At 52.5% G+C, this 16394-nt stretch overlaps 1 protein-coding gene and 1 long non-coding RNA gene across 12 annotated transcripts in view; one reads left to right on the forward strand and one right to left on the reverse strand.

Annotated features, from left to right (window-relative positions):
• The window catches only part of ARSG (arylsulfatase G), a 102163-nt gene that overhangs the window by 82597 nt on the left and 3172 nt on the right, over window positions 1-16394 (forward strand). For 5 of the 11 annotated variants that reach the window (XM_082708278.1, XM_082708282.1, XM_082708287.1 and 2 more), the window contains 3 exons: window positions 4593-4701; window positions 11332-11452; window positions 15762-15852. In XM_082708278.1, coding sequence (XP_082564404.1) covers window positions 4593-4701; window positions 11332-11452; window positions 15762-15852 — 321 coding nt within the window. Of the gene's footprint in view, window positions 1-4391; window positions 4488-4592; window positions 4702-11331; window positions 11453-14900; window positions 15064-15761; window positions 15853-16394 lie in introns of those variants that run through there. The other 6 variants (XM_082708284.1, XM_082708286.1, XM_082708285.1 and 3 more) reach the window with 3 other exon arrangements.
• On the reverse strand, window positions 4220-5387 carry LOC309852070. The gene is made up of 2 exons (XR_014305062.1): window positions 5282-5387; window positions 4220-5133 (listed from the first exon to the last, which is right to left on the reverse strand). It is a non-coding gene; the product is annotated as an uncharacterized lncRNA (long non-coding RNA).

Raw genomic sequence — 16394 nt, forward strand, 5'->3', positions numbered from 1 at the left:
TTGTGGGCAGTGTTTGGGATTCGGTAAACTGGAGAGTGGGCCCTGTCTATTGGCATTCAGAATCGGTTCAGAAAATACTGTCCGTGCCAAACCCGACTGTCAGAGGGCTGAATGCAGCGTGTGAGCTGCCAGCTTGCAACTTCTGCTGTTTTTCTCCCTGTAGGTAGTTTTGTTTGTTTGTTTTTGTTTTTTTGAGCTTTTTTGGATGGCGCTTCTCAGGCGCTTCCGGCAGGCACTATGCCAAAGGACCTTGCACAGAACTTTATGTACATTATCTTTTTTTTTTTTTTTAAGATTTTATTTATTAATTTGAGAGTGCTCTTGAGCAGGGGGGAAGGGCAAAGGGAGCCAGAGAAGCAGGCTCCCTGCTGAGCAGGGAGCCCGATGCTCAACCCTGGGTGGACTGAGCCACCCAGGGCCCCTATACGCACTATCTTATGTAACCCAGCACCCCATGAGATAAGCACATTCATTTTCCCCTTCACAGCTGAGGAGATCGAGTCTGAGGGAGGTTAAGAATTCTGTCCAAGTCCACACGTTGAGAAGGGAAGGGCAGCCAGACCTGGCTGATTCCAAAGGCATCCTCCTGCTTCCCTCACGAAGATTTCTCGAACTCTGGTCCTCGGACTGCTGGCATCCGAATCACCCAGGATCAGAGTCCCCACCCTAGCCTTAACTGAGTTAGAATCTCTGGGGGGCTCTTCCGGGGCTTCTCTTATATGGAGAACTTTTCGAACCTACTTCTTCACCAGGCTGCCTGTGTGACTCACTGAGGCATGGGGGGTGTCCTTCCGGGGAAAGACGTCTCTACTCCCCAGCATGGGGGGGTGGGGAGTCCTCCTTGGCCTTGCCCGTCCTCAGCGCATCATGGAATGCCACTTCACTTCCGCAGCCAGGGAAGAACAAGAAAGCAAATTCATGAATCATGGATCTGTTTATGCTTTGGTTGCTGAGGCTAAATATTTATTGCTTTAAGTAAGAGGTTCTGCCTTAATTAGAGTCATAACTAACCACAAGGGCACTAGAATGTGTTCTCACGACCATAAGACATGTATTTCTCCCTAGACAGCCAAATGTCACGTGCCGGTGCCACTGGTCAAAGTCTTAAATAGGTTTATCTGAACTGATGGGTAGCTTCTGAAATCAAAAAGTGTGCAGAAGTTTAATTTGAAATCAGAAAGTGCCTAGAAGTTCAATTTATGGACTTAACCATTATTCTTACTTCTTGTAACTAATAGGCTTACATTTATGATCTTACAGCATAAAGGTATAAAGGTGTGGGCAGTATAAAACTTACCCTTGGGGCACCTGTCTCCCTTAGTTAAGTGTACGCCTTGCGCTCAGGTCATAATCTCAGGGCCCTGGGATCGAGCCCTGCATCTGGCTTCCTGCTCAGCAGGGAGTCTGCTTCTCCCTTTCCCCCTGTTCATTCTCTCTCTCACTCACTCTTTCACAAATAAATAAATAAAATCTTTTAAAAACCCCAAAACTTATGCTTAAAATGCATTTAAGCCACTTCTAATTTTGAAATGCACTGTGTCCACTTCCTGATTTTGCCCCTTGTGCTCCTTGCCCTTGTCCTAGCTGGGCACTCTCCTCATTACGTCACCAGGAGAGCTTTAGCAGACATTAATGTCCAGGTACCATCCCAGGCAAATTCAGTCATAATTTCTGGGAAAGGAAACTTGGCCTGGGTCTTTTTTAGAAGCTCCCTTAGGGATTCTAATATGTATTCACTGGGTGGGATGTCACTGTCCTAGAATAATGGGTCAGGGGCTGGCTGTGTCATTAGACCTGGATTTAAATCCCGAGTCTGCCATTTGCTAGCTGTGTGACCTTTGGCCTATGACTTAGCCTCTCTCTAAGCTTCAGTTTTTTCATCTGAGGAACAGGGATAATCGTGCCTCGCTTGCAAGGTCGTCATTAGGATTAAATGAGATAATGCAGTGAAGCACTTAGCATTACACTTATAGGTACTGTAACTAGGTGCTTAGGAAGGGCTTAATAAATACTGTTACTGTAATTATTACATTTAACTCAGAACGAGTTCCCATTAGGGGGAGCAGGTATCACTGCAGAGTACTGGGGAGCCAGGGGCAGCTATCCTGGGACTCCGCTTTATCTGGTGCAGATAAACCGAAGCAAACACTGCTAGATGTTTCTAATAATCAGATGCCATGACTCTGGGGACCCACGAAAGATGCTAGTGGAATCTTTCTAAAGTTTGTCCACCTAGCAGTGCCAATGAGATACTCGAATGTAGAGCAAACAATTCCACGTTGAGGGGGATTTAAGAAAAAAATTGTCTAAATTGAAGTGTAATTCACATACCGTGTTCTGTTAGTCTCAGGTGTACAATGTCATGATTCAACAAGGGGGATCTTTTTTACAATTGGTCACTCATCCTCTGGACTCCTTTAAGATAAAATTCTGCTATAGGAAGAGGTCTGTGGGCCTGGTTAGAATATGTGTGTCTTTCTCTTAAAGCCGGAAGCCACAGTGCAAAGGGCCACTGGCTGGCCAGTCCCAGCAAAACAGAGGGGACCGCTCCTCAAGTGGTCATACACAGCCATCCTCTTTCTCTTAACTCCGGAATCTTTCCATGTGGACTGTCCACTCTGTTGACCCACAGACTTTTTATAGCTGGCTGGGTTCCTCCTGATTCCTCCAGCTTTCAGCCTGCTGCTGAAATAAGACAAACGTATTGAATAATTTTTTTTTTTTTTCCCACTGAAAACCGAATTAGGAAAATGAGTTGCTTGAGAAAAGAGCAACACAAAGGTCATGGTGCACAGCAGAACCCCTGGTGGTGAAGGTCAGTTAGCAAAAGCATTAAGGAGGTGCTAGTGCATCCTTCTGGAAACATGCTGGAGGCAGAGACCCAGCCCTGGTGCCCGAGCCCATGGCTGTGCCCGCCCTGAGCTCCTGCCTTCTGCATGACTGTCCTCGGAACCCTTGCATGAAGGAAGAAGCATGGCTTGCCTCTTCCAACTGGGGGCTCAGCTAGTCCTTTGCATCTGTCCTCAGAGATGAAGTGAGTCTATTTGAATTTTGTGGAGCGTGGATATGCAAATACACAGGCTCCCTATTTTCAACGATCTGTCCCCCGACCCAAGCTTCCATACAGATGTCCTTCCCCGGCTGTGGGTGGAATTATCTGCAGGGCCCTAGCACGTGCGATCAGGGATGCTTCCTCTCTGCTCTTTGGCCTTGAGCTGCAGCATGAGTTATGCATTCCAGAGCCACGTGGGAGTGCAGTTCAGGCTCGCTGCAGCTCTGGATTCCCTGTTCCATGTGCGTGAAAAATGGAGAGTGGGCTCTGTACGTCTTTATGGGAGGGGTGGCTCTTGACAAAGGGCCGCGCGCTTCGCATTCAGCCTGCTGCTTGGTTTCGAGAGTCCCACACCCCTGAGCATAAACAGCTCTGTAGACGTGAGTTGTTTTATGTTTTGTTTCTTTCTTCAACACTTGGGGGACTCCAAAGCTGGTTATGAGAAAATCCCAAGAATGCCGAGCATTTCCGGTAGGGTGTGCTAGGCCAGGGACTTCAAAGGTTCTGTGTGCAGCGGAGTGAGTGCAGAGCGACAGACGCCTCGGTCTTGTGGCCCCTCCCGCCCATCATCACCGCTTTCCTCTCCCGCCCGCCAGACATGGGGAAGTTGCATGACCGCGGTATGCGTGCGCTGCATACGGCGTTTGCCTTGGAAGGACTTTCCACACGCTAACTTTGTGGAATCCTTGGCTCCACTAGGATGAGGGTGGGGTGTGTGTGGGAGTGGTGGGGATGGTCATGGTTAATCCAGTGCTACATGAATTCAGGATGTTTCCATAAAACATGACCTCATCTCTTCCAGCCCGCTGGTCATCATCATAGCCGTGGTCACTTTTGACTTCGTGGTTACGAAAATAATTCCTTTAGTTACCAAAGTGGAAATTCATAGATTGCACATAGATTGTTCTTACCCCACCCAGCACCCACCCCCCCAAGAGGCAAGAGGTCGGAGCTATTACTAATGCTGTCTCCATAACATGAGAACGACTCATTAACTCAAAGAAAAACAAAGTGAAGTGAAGTAAACCAAAATACAACAATAAAATCCAGGCCAAATCAGTTGTTGGGCGTCGAGCAGATCAGATAGCTGAGGGAGTGTCAGCCTTCCTTTCTTTTCAAGTAATTATCTTTCTTTTAAAAAATCCTAAACAGTCACATGATGATCAGTAGGGAGAAACGTCATTTTTATTCAACCTGTTTGTTAAATATGTACTGTGTCCTTGGGAGTATGAGACTGGTGGAGTCTCATGATGGGGAGACACACTGTCAGCAAGTCAATGAACTAACCAGATAACTTCAAGTATTAGAATTGTCCTGAAGAAAATAAAGGGGTGGGGTTCAATAGAGAGTGACAGAAGCGACCGTGTACCGATGTTGAGTCCAGGACAGCAAAAGCACGGAATGGAGATGCGAGCTAGAGGAGTAAAAAGAGCTGGTTAGAAAAGAAGTCCTTCGTTTGCGGGAATGATCCAAAACCCTCAGGGGACCTTTAGGAAAGGACCGTGGTCCTAGAGAACCAACTGTCTGTGTCCCCTCACAGGGGGAAGTCCGGCCAAGCAGACCACCTGGGAAGGAGGACACCGGGTCCCCGCTCTGGCTTACTGGCCCGGAACAGTCCCGGCCAATGTTACCAGCACCGCCTTGTTAAGGTAAGAGAGCCGAACTCTCTTCAGATGTTGGGATGTGGCAAGAAGATCACGGACCGACGTTGAGCAGAGAGGCCTCCTCGGCCACGTGCCTTGGCCAGATGCTCCCAGGTTCCCCCAGAGCTCCGAGGGCAGCTCCGACCTCCCTGCAGGCAATCCCAGGTGCTAGGGAGAGCAGCAGTGGCTCTTCTCGAGCCGTCCTCTGGAGAGCACGGTGGAGTGCGGAGGGGACTGGGTGGGTTTCGTGGCTGTGACGCTGAGCCAGGGTGGTGGCGTCTGCTGTCGCAGCAGCATCTGCCCTTCGGGTCTGGGCTCAGCGGAAGGGAGGGGGTAGACCGTTGAAGCCATTCTGTTCTCGGGGGGTAGGGCAGGTGGCCTCAGGGGGCCCGTGTAAAGCCAGCACATCACTAGCCATGGCGGGGGCTCTGTGTCCACCTACCCGGGAGCGGAGGGAGAAGGAGGTGAGGCCATTCCTCCCTCCGGGCGTGAAGCTTCTCCAGTAAGGTGAGTTCACGGCCTGCTCCGTCTAGCAGGAGGACGACCGTGAACGGTGAACGTGCCCGTCTCTCACCCTCACACTTACCTCCTGATGAAGGCAGACCCCGGAGGCCAGGTCTCTGGCGTGGCCCGCAGCTGTGCTGTGCCATCCCGAGAGCTGTGGCCTGCAGCTCTCTGTAACCGACACTTATGATGGGAACTTGTCACTCATCCGGATGGGGACTTCCTCTCTGTGGTTCTGCTCTGTGTTCGCTGACAAGGGGGCCTGGGTGCTGTTCATGTCCTAAGAGCTTTGCGTCTGGTTACAGACAGATGTGCGAGGCTCTTCCCTCAGCTGAATGTGTTGTGGCCTGAAGAACACAGCCTCACAGAGGAAAACAAGCGTCCTGGGCTCCTTGCAGCATCCCTGGACCTGGTGGGGCGCGAGGAGAAAGACAGAACCTACGGGAAAGCAAGGGGTGGCGGGGAGGGGGTAGGCGCCATCCTTGGCAGCCTAGGGGTCCCCAGGACTCCAGGTGAGCCCTGTACAGTATAATCAGGAGGGGGCAGCGAGGGGGGAGCAGGTGTGACAACAGCAGCACGGGCTGTAGTCTGTGACGTCAGGCCGGCCGGGACGAGGGCCAGAAGGGCTGTTTTTTATGGGGCTGACTTGGTGCAGTCGGGCCAAACGTTCACAGGCTGGGCTGCACATGCACAAGTCACCGGGCAGTCTCTCAAGTCCCACCGCTGAACACCAGGCACGTGCTTCTCATCTGAGAAGGGTGTTTGCACCTGGGGTCAGCCAGAGCACTGTGAAAACATCATACCCTCGCATTAATGATTCAAGGCCTCAGAAGGGACAACTGACTTTTGGAATAGTTTGGTTGACTGAAAAAAGCAAGTCTTGGCACAAGATAACATTTGTCTAGGGACTCTGGAGTTTTAAGCAGGACAAGACTGATAAGGCCCCATAAGCTCCCCACAGGATTTGGGGGGGGGTGGTTAAAGTTGGCCTAGTTATAGCCAGAGAGTTTGTCCCCATAGCATTCGCCTTCTTGCTGTTTCCCGGCCTGAATCCATCCGTGAAAGCCGACTTGGGTGGAGTGTCCTTCCTGCCAGGATTGGCCCCCATGGCTCTCTTCCATGACTCCTTCAGGGTCTGCTCTAAGGACAAGAACCTTACGATCCGTCTTCAAGAAATTGATGAGAATACTTCATGTCCTTGGGCGCCTGGCCAGGCACCGCTCCCAGAGCGCTTAGCACCTGGGCTTCTATGAGATTCCTCGAGGGGGATACAGAGCTTCTTCCACAACAGAGAGAACTCCCCAGAGCCATTCAGAGCTAAGGCCAGAGTTCCTTCATGCCTCGGTTCTGGTGGCCCGGAGCTGTGATGGGGAGAGACAGGTTGATCTGAACACTCATGAATACAGACAGTAAAACATGTGTTGGGGGAGGGGCCCTGGGAAGAGGGTCCATACTTACTCCATTGGTTCCCATTCAGAGACACTGTGAATGTTCCATTGCACACCCATGTGACGTTACAAGGTCAGAGGCCTCACACATGTCCTGAACCCCAAAGCCTAGTGACACAATTACAGAGTGAGGGGAATTCCTTTACTCAACAAATATTTATGGTTGGGTCCAGCTGTGGGCCAAGCATTGCTATAGGGACCAGGGATGAGGTAGTGAGCGAATCAGACAGAAAGTTCCTGATGGTTCGGAGCTAACCTACCCTTGGGAGGCCAGGGCTTCGGCAGCATCCATTAAAAGGGCCTGGTGGTTTGAACCTCAGACTCTAAGGCGGGACAGCTCAAGCCTGGCACTGTTGACATTTTGAGCAGGATCTTTCTCTGCTGGGGTGGGGGTGGCGGGTGGGCTGTCTTTTGCACTGTAGGAGGTTGAGCCGTGTCCCTGGCCTTTACCTGTTGGATGCCAGTGGCCCCTCCATCCCCAGCTGTGACCATCAAAACGCCTCCAGGCAGCACAAGATATGCCCGGGAGGACAGACTGGGGCCAGCTGAGCGCCAGATACAAAGAGGCGAAGCTTACTTAGGCTCTGCATCTCTGAGCCAGAAGCCTGCTGTCTCTGTTCAGAACAGAGCATCAGAGATTCCTGTGCCGAGTATAAGGTGACCAAATCTCCTTTGGAAAAACAGCTAAAGGTGCCATTTAGGCAGGAGAGCAGGTAGCCCCTCTTGGGTTACCTGCAATGCCGTCAGTAGTGTGGAAGGGTGATTGGCCTGCTACTGCCCTGTCCCGAGGCCCGGTCCGGGAGGCCGGAAGTCAAAACCCTGAGAAGACCGCGTTCACATCAGCATGCTGTGGTTTAGATGTCACCACGAGGGCAAGGTCTAGCCACACACTTCCTTTCAGAGTACCCCCCACTTCCCGTGGGCAATGGGTGGTGGAGCTTGGTGGGGGGGTCCTCGCACCCACCCCCACCCCAAGCCGTGCTTTGCTAGGGAACGATGTGCGTGCTTTGTTTTGGGGGCTCCTGACACTCGGGGACGCCTGTGTTGCCTGGAAGCAGTGCTGTGGGGTTCTGCCGGCCTCTAAGGGGGACCTGAGGCAGGGGCCTGGTGGAAACTGCAGTTTCTATACTGTTCACAGAGGGGCTCAGGCCAAGAAGGGGTGCCTTCCTACTCTTCCCAGGGCTCAGCAGGATTTACAACAGGAAGAAACAGAACGAAATGCTAAAAAGGAGCTGCTCCCATGTCCTAGGGACAGTTCCCACTCTCCTGCGACCTGGAGGAAGTTCTGCTGTCCCCTCCCTCTGTGTTCAAGTACCTTCCCTGGGCAACCGCCTTGCCCTTCCCACTTCCCATCTTCAGATCACACCGCCTTTCCCCAGAGATAACCTCCCAGCTTCCGGGAAACGCTTCCCTTCCCAGCCCTTCTGCCATGGATGCGCTCCCACAAGGAACGCCCAGCATGGCCCGTCCCCAGTTCCCATTGACACACATCCTTGGGGCTGCCGGGCTGCTGGGCTGCCTCCCGAGCTCCTGGCAGCCCGTGTGCTCAGCCAGCCGGACCCCACGGCACCTTCCCCATCGCAGGGTCTCCGCGCCCAGGTTCCTGTGGCAACACCGTGGAGAGGAGCACAAGGACACACACTCCCTCTGAACAACTTTCTGTGCGCGGCCTGGCTGCAGCCGTATTAAGAAAAAAGAAGCTATTTTTCTATGGGCAGCAGAAGCCCTGCCTGCTCTGATGGCAGCATGTTGGGTCACTGTGCAGAGAAACCGCAGGCCCAGGGCAGCAGGGTGTCCTACCTCCAGAAGCCAGGACGGATTTGTCCCTGAGGCTAGGGTGGGGGCAGGGTGGGGGGCCAGGGCCAGGCCCATGAGATTTATAGGGATGCAAGAGATTTTCAGTTTCTTCTAAAATCAGAAGGAGAAGAAAGAACTTGTAGGTTGAAGAAAATGATTTAATGTGCATTATTTCTCTGTGCATCTTTCTGTCAACCCAGTTGTGAAATGGAATTTTTAATATTTTGTATGGAAGACAGGACCCACAAAGAGCCCATAAAAGGCAGATGTGGCTTTGCCCAAAGCTTCCATCCTAAGTATCGTCAGCCACAGAAGCTTGAGAATGTATGTTCTAGAGGTTTTTTAGTTTTTGTGTTTTGTTTTTGGTGGTGTCGTCTCTTTCTTGAAGGTTTTAAAGACTCTCAGGACCAGTTTCTTGGATGAGGTTTAAGCTTGGGAGCAGCTAGCCTCCCTTTGGTGGTCTCCGTAGAAACAACATTTTCTCCGAGCTCACACCTCGGCTGGGGACTGGGATGGCACTGGGACCACGTGTGCCCAAGAGCCCCCTCTTCCGGGCTAACCTCCGGGGCTTGGCTTCCTCCAGGACAGAAGGAAAGACTGGGTGACATCCGGGGCTTGGCAATCAGTGCCAGATTGGCAGGTCATCAGAGATGTTGCTGATTTTCTCGTGGGCCAAGGTTTTCTTTGTGCTCTGGGTAGACAGGGTATCTCTGAGGACCCTGACCAATTCTGAGATGCTAGGTCCCAATAGCATTAGACTTCATGCTTTGATCCATTAGAAGCTGTGAAGCCTCCTGATACCAGGGAGAAAACGTTAAGGCAAAAAAAGAAAGTATGCTCTACATTCCAGAAGAGCACAGATCCTGTTTTCCTTGCACATGGATGTGACCCGTCTGTGACGCCAGACTCTCTTAGGGGTGCAATTTAGAGAAAGCTCGAACCAACAGCCCCCGGCCACTGTGGCCTTCTTGGACTGCGCTGCAGGGCTGTGTGCTTCCCAATTTGTCCCAGGATCCTTGGACTCTCGACAGGCTTCTGGACTGTGCTGGACCCTGTTAGTGCTTACTCAGTACTCCTTGACTTGGCCCGTGTGGGATGCTAGCTCCTGGACCGAATATCTCCAGAGACAAGCTACCAGCTGTGTGGACCATGAAAGCTGAAGGCAAACCAGAAACATTCTGTGCCATTGTCCAGGGAGAGATTCTGCCCTGGGGGTATGGGGCGAGCAGAAGTATGCCCGAAGCTCGGGGCTGTGCCCAGCCTCAGGCAAACCAGGGCCTCTCTGTGGCTGGGGTGGAGGGGGCTTACCTTGCCCTGCCTCCATGACTGCCTCGCAGCCCACTGACTCATTTGGCCTGGCCCTTGGATAGAAATAGCCTTGTTGAAAGGACAGTGCATTCGTTTACACCAGAGAGTTTTTTTCCTGACAAAGCACAGCAAGCTGGCAGGAGATGGGCCCTAGAACAGAGTAAAGTTTATGTACCACATGACTTAAAAAAATCACATTAACAAAATCCACCAAAATGGTAACAGTGGCTAGCTTTGGGTAATGCACTATGTGTGCATTGTTCTCTCTTTTATATTTCTACATGTTCTATGTATTTCTTCTCCTACCGTAAACATCTGCTATTTTGTAATGGGGAAAAAGTAACTGAAATAAAGGGGTGGACTGTTTCATGTACCACAGCATTTTATTTATTGGACAGAGAGATCACAAGTAGGCAGAGGCAGAGAGAGAGAGAGGAGGAAGCAGGCTCCCCGCTGAGCAGAGAGCCCGATGTGGGGCTCGATCCCAGCACCCTGAGATCATGACCTGAGCCGAAGGCAGAGGCTTAACCCACTGAGCCACCCAGGTGCCCCCACCATGGCATTTTAAACAAAGACTGAATATTTGTGACACAGAGACCCAGGGAAGTAATAACGAAGTATACTTTCTCTAGCAGGTACCTGTCACACACTGTCCCCTCTCAGCTAGTGCCTGTGGCTTAGCTGGTAACAGGTAGAACCCCTTTGTTCTTAGGTCCATAGGGATGCTTTTGTGAACAGTTTTAATTTTTATTTTATTTTTTTAAAATAAATATCCTTTTTAAAGAAAAAAAAAAGATTTTATCTGACAGAGAGAAACAGCAAGAGAGGGGACACAAGCAGGGGGAATGGTAGAGAGAGAAGCAGGCTTCCTGCCAAGCATGGAGCCCAATGCGGGGCTTGATCCCAGGACCCCAGGAATCATGACCTGAGCCGAAGGCAGATACTTAACGACTGAGCCACCCAGGTGCCCCATTTTGATTTTTTTAAACAGATTTTATTTATTTAGTTGAGAAAGAGCACAAGAGAAAAGAGGGGCAGAGGGAGAGGGAGAAGGTGACTCCCACCTGAGCAGGGAGCCCAACCAAGGGCCTTGATCCCAGGACCCTGGGATCATGACCTTAAGGTGAAGGCAGAGACATAACTGACTGAGCCACCCAGGTGTCCCTCTTGTGAATAATTATAACACAAGAACCCTGTGAGCCCGTTCAGAAGTCTTCTACGTGCCTTCTCTGTGTGTCTCATCCACACAAAACCCCATGAGGTGGGCACTATTATCATCATGCCCATTTTAAAGAATAGAAAATTGAGGCATTGAGAAGCCAGGTAGATGCAACCTTGGGATTTGAGGCCAGGTAACTCTCAGCTGCAGGGCTTGAGTGTGAAACCGCTGTGCCATTCTTCCTCTTTGGGGAACAGAAATCCAGGTGGAACCCGAAGAAAGAAGAGGCAGGCGGGGGGTGGGCTGTGAGGGAGAATGCCAGTGCTCAGTCTGGGCTGGCTTGGGTGGGCCTCGACCACAGGGTGCCCAGGGAGAGAGTCTGGAAATAGCAGGGGCGATGCTGTCTTGTTCTTTCTGCAGTGTGCTGGACATCTTCCCCACCGTGGTAGCTCTGGCCGGGGCCAGCCTGCCCAAGGACCGGCACTTTGATGGTTTGGATGCCTCCGAGGTGCTCTTTGGCTGGTTGCAGACTGGGCACAGGGTAAGTGGAGGAGGTGTGTGCTCTGCTTGGGCTTTTCAGGGGATCGGCCTGCTGCCTCTCATCCAGAGCCACCTTTGTGCAAAGAGAACCATCTGGGGACGATACATGCAGGTGGCTGCTCCAGACCTAGTTTGAGAAGGCCTTGTAGATGAGGTCTTTGAGACAAACCTCTCTTTCCACTCCCCTCTCCCTCTTCCCCTGCAGTCAATCCAGTTTGCCAATCCAGATATTTGGCTTAGAGCTGGTATCAGGGGAGAGCTGATTCCCGATAACAGGATTTTTTCACAATTACCGAGTTTTCTGACATCGTAAGCACCTGGCACTTTTTTTGTGGGAGGAGATGGCTGAGTAGTGAGAGTGACTTGTGTATCTGCCCACCCCCCCCAAAATGGAACTTTCTGGAAGGCAAGGATCTCACCAAGAATTCTCAACGCACCTCGCAGTGCCTGGCCCCTAGCCAGCATGGGGTCAGTGTGGATCTAATGAGTAAATGAATGCAGACACCTGAACGAAACAGCTCTTGGAAGGCAGGGCCAATGAACGCTTTATGCCCCCGCCTTTCCCCCTGGCTCCCGGAGGGCCCAGCCTGTGACTGTAGCCCCTGCACCTCAGGGTCCCCTCCCCATGTGTGCTGAGGCTTTCAGGGGCAGTGACAGGAAGTGTCGGGCCCAATGGCCTTTCCATGTCATTTCCGTGTGTTTTCCTTTCACCCAAAGGAAGAGGAAGTGGGCGGAGGGAACCCCAAACCCCTTTGTAGGACCCGGCAAGCACATGGCTTCTCAGTTCAGGACCGACACATCAAAGGGTCTATTTGTGTCTTTACCGAGGATCACATGGGAGTGACTCAAATGCTGCTCAGATGTGCAGTGACCGTCACCAAAGCCGCCCCCACACCTCAGCCGTCCCTGGGCAGGCCAGCACTCTGGCCCCAAGAGGGGCCCCCTATGCTTCTGTGAGCATTCATGCAGTTTCTAGGGTTTGTCAGTCATGCCCTCTGAAGAAGTATGGCTTCTTCTGCAATAAGGAACCTTCTAGAGCTGCTGACCCCTTCAGGCTGAGTCCTGCTGAGACGCAGCGAAGCAGCAGGAAGATGGTTTCCGCCTTCAGACTGGAGGTTTGCAGTATGTGACCCTGGGGGTTTATGGAAGACGTCAGTGGAGAGGTGCTCCTGAGTGTTTATTATGGCGGCTACTAACAGAATGATTGGGGTCACCAGGAAGTGCTTCAAGGACTCTGGGCTCCTTGACGTGCTTGGTCTGCCTGTGGAAGCCAGCTCCTTCGCACTCACTTCCGTTCTCAGACTCAAGAGCGCTCACTCTCCCTCCACTTGTGCAGAGTCACCTAGGCCCAGGCTTGGGGCCTCTCTGTTGCTGGGCTAGTGCCTGGGTGGTGGGGGGGGGCACAGGAACCAGGTGGGAAGATGAGACCCATGCCGCAGCACTGTTGGGGGTTTTCGTGGGGACAGAGGATGTGTGGGGACTCGGCTGGGTGGCTCCCTGACCACACCCCGGGGCCCAGGAGGAAACATCACTCAGGGCTCACCGGAAGTCACTGATGGACTCTTCAAGAGCAAAAGCTCTCAGGTGCTGGTACCTTCGGGCCACACCCAGCCTCCCCAGCACCAGATGCCCACAGTGTTTGTGAAGACGCTGGAGATAAGAATATTTGGAGTTTGAGGGCAGCACAGGTGGTTGTTGGCCCTGGATCAGGTCTTTTCTGGTCACCCGCTGGAAAGACTAGAGTAAATCGTCTTGAATTTGCTGAGAGAGAGGCCAGGAGGTGCAGGGAGTGACCGCACAGCTTTACAACCATATGCAGATGTGTACAGACACCTTTGGGACTCCCCGTGGATTTTTTAAGAAGCACACTGTGTGTCCACACTGTGACGGGTCCTGGGCTTACAAGGGTTCCAGTATGGTGTGGTTTAGAAAACCAATCGTTTCAAGAAGCTCAAAGTAACTCCTAGATGATCATCTCAAAAACAGTATGCAAATACGGCTCGGCTGTGGGGTTCTTCCCTATTTTGCAAATGAAGTAACCGCAAGTTGAAGAGCTCAAGCCGCCTAGAGCCACAGGCCCACTGGCGACTGCCCTGGCCAATGTGGAGGGATTTAAAGGCAAATCATGGGCTGCCGGGTTTTCCCAAAGGGGCATGGGTCGGTGTTTAAAACCCGTAGCGGCTGCCAGCAGCCTGCGCTGTCTTGCACCTGGTCTGCATCTGGGTCCTGAGGGCAACCACAGGGAGGTGTGGGGCGCCTGACTGGGGAGGCTGCCCCGGGTATCCCGCTTTTGTGTTTGCCCCGATAGAAGCACGCGAGGTTGTCATGTCCCCAGGGGTCGAGTCCTCCAACAGCTCTAGGTCACCACTAAGTCCACACATTGTCAGCAAAGGGAAGGCTTCTTTAATGGCTCTGCATCTGCCAGTCCAAACCGGTCTGGGGCTGCTGTGGGTCCTGAAAGACATGGCACCTTCCGGGAGGCCATCCGCCCAGGAGCTGGGCACTGGGTTGCAAGGCTCAGGAAGTGGCATCACTTCTCTTAGGGAGGCCCCTAGTGGTGGAAGCCGCCCTGCCGGGTGGCTGACCCCTTCTGGAGCAGGGCTTTGCAGCCTCACCTGCACGTGTGTGCATGCGTGTGTGTGTGTGTGCGCGTGCGTGTGCACGCATGTACCACAAACCCCCGGACCTCTAGGGCCCGAGGAGATGCTCACCTGCTTAAAACAAAATGGAACAAAGGGAACAGGTAAGGAAGCTGGGAAGACGGTGCAGCCGGTTGCAGAAGATAAAGTTATCTTTGAAATTCCGACCCAGTGTCCCCGGAGAGGACCAGTCTTCAGCGGTGATTCATGTGTAAATTTGCCAGCCTTCTTCCTCTGTTGATAGAAACAAGAACGCCCTGGCCAGTCTGCACGAAGGAAAACAGAACCCATCCCTGTTTTGGAGCGGGAGCCAACCTGAAGTTTTGCTTCCTCTTCCTCTTGGATTTTGGAAGTTGCCTCTGGTAACGCGGCATAAATATCCTGGACCTGGCAGCCCACCCTGACGGAATTTCTGTGACAGAGTCTCAAATCATGGTCACGATTTGAACCAGCGGAGCGTGACTCCCACCTCCTGGATGTCTGAGCACGTCTTAGGTCGTTTTTCCCAGTCCCCCACTTCCTGCCTTCTCCAGGAGGAAACCAAACGGCCTCCTGCGGTGACGGGCTTGGCTTCCTGCAGGCCTGGCAGAAGAGTGGGTTTTGAGTTACGACTCCTTTTCCTGTTTGGAAGGAGCCTGCTGTCATCACACTGGCTGGGGACCTTGCGGGGACTGTCACGAGAGCATAGCACGGAAGCTGCAGGTGTGGGAGGAGCCCCGCCCTCCGCGGCATCCTCTCGGAGCCGGGAAACTTGGGGGGACAGCTGTTTACTGCTCCAACAGATGTTTCTCATTTTTTTTTTTTTTTTAGCCCCATGGAAACTTTGAATCACGTAAGCGCCTTTCCAGTGATATATATCGGTCATGGTTCATCCCAGGGCGGCCTCCTGCTTGCAGCCCAAACCCACCAACTGACCAAGGACACCAGTCATTTATTTTCTACCAAATCCTGCCCTTGGCAAAGCCTGAATTAGGTGTGTTTCTGCTCTATAGGGTGATGCTTTCATCCATGGTCTGATGAGGATTTCCTCAGTCCGAATGTTAGGATTGAGTCAAAGGTGAGGACATCCGTGTTAGGCTGTGCTCACTTCTGGAGAAACCATGCCTCTCAAGGATACCTTCTCTGGCCACCCTTACTCGAGGGAGAGCCCGAAAGTCAGGGGGATGCTAAAGAAGCTGTTCTTCCAAGGAGATCTAAGGAACATCTGTGCCAGAGTCCCTGGGAAGATCTGGGAGACAGGCAGATCCCCAGGCCCTAGCGTGAACTTGAGGGCTGGGGTCCTGGCAGGTGGGTGACTGGCGTGTCACATGGAGTCCCCTGCACTTAGGACAGCCCTGCAGCCAGTTTCAAGAGCTGATGCTGTGCCCTCTTGACGTTCTTTGGCATTGAACAAGGTTTCTCTCACTTTGATTTTGCCCTGGACCCTGTGCATTCTGCAGGAATCTGCCGCGAGCGACAGCCCACTCTGATTTAATTAACTGGCCAGACAGCTACTTCAGGGAGGCCTCGCAGGGGGGTTGGCTGGTGTGGCCCACAGGCCCGGGTTGGTGGGCATTTGGGGCCATTTTGGGGTGGGGTTGGTAGGCTGGGCACCAGGACGGAGAAAGGAATGCTTTCCGGGGAGTCACCAGCGTGGCTGTCTGGTTAGGAAGTCCTGCTCCTCTTCCTCAGGTACTTTTCCATCCCAACAGTGGGGCGGCTGGAGAGTATGGAGCCCTTCAGACGGTCCGCCTGGGGCGCTACAAGGCCTTCTACATCAGCGGTGAGTCAGGTGTCCCCTGCCCAGATCTTCCCGGAGGCCTCTAGGAGTGGGTGGGGGCTAGCCTCCTACAGGGAGCTCCCGGGGCCCAAGGCACCCCCACCCCTGTCCCAGCACAGGCTCTCTGCCCCCACGAACAGGAAAACAAGGTCTTTCTGCCATTGGCTGACATTTCCAGCAAGCTCAGAGCCGGTCAGCACGCTTAAGACGGTTCCTTTCCCCTGAAGAGCGTTTCATTCCGTTGTTTGGCTTTAAATGCCTGTTTGGCTGAACATGAAATGGGAGCTTAGGGATACTTTAAAGTGTAATTTACTGGACAATGGACTGTTTCAGAAAATAGACTTGAGAGGTTGAGTTAGCAAACTGACAGAAGTCTCTGCATCGTGGTTCATTAGCCAACCGTCTTAAATGTACGTTGTAGAAATGTGATACTGGGTCCGTTTGATTCTCAGAATCTTCCAGTGGCTTCTTGCTGCCCACTGAGTTCAGGCTCCTTCCAGCCTGGGTCCCCATACTTTTCCAGGGTCAGTTCTCCAAGAGCAATG

The sequence above is a fragment of the Mustela nivalis genome, assembly GCF_964662115.1.
Source record: "Mustela nivalis genome assembly, chromosome: 17".
NCBI classification, from domain to species: domain Eukaryota; kingdom Metazoa; phylum Chordata; class Mammalia; order Carnivora; family Mustelidae; genus Mustela; species Mustela nivalis.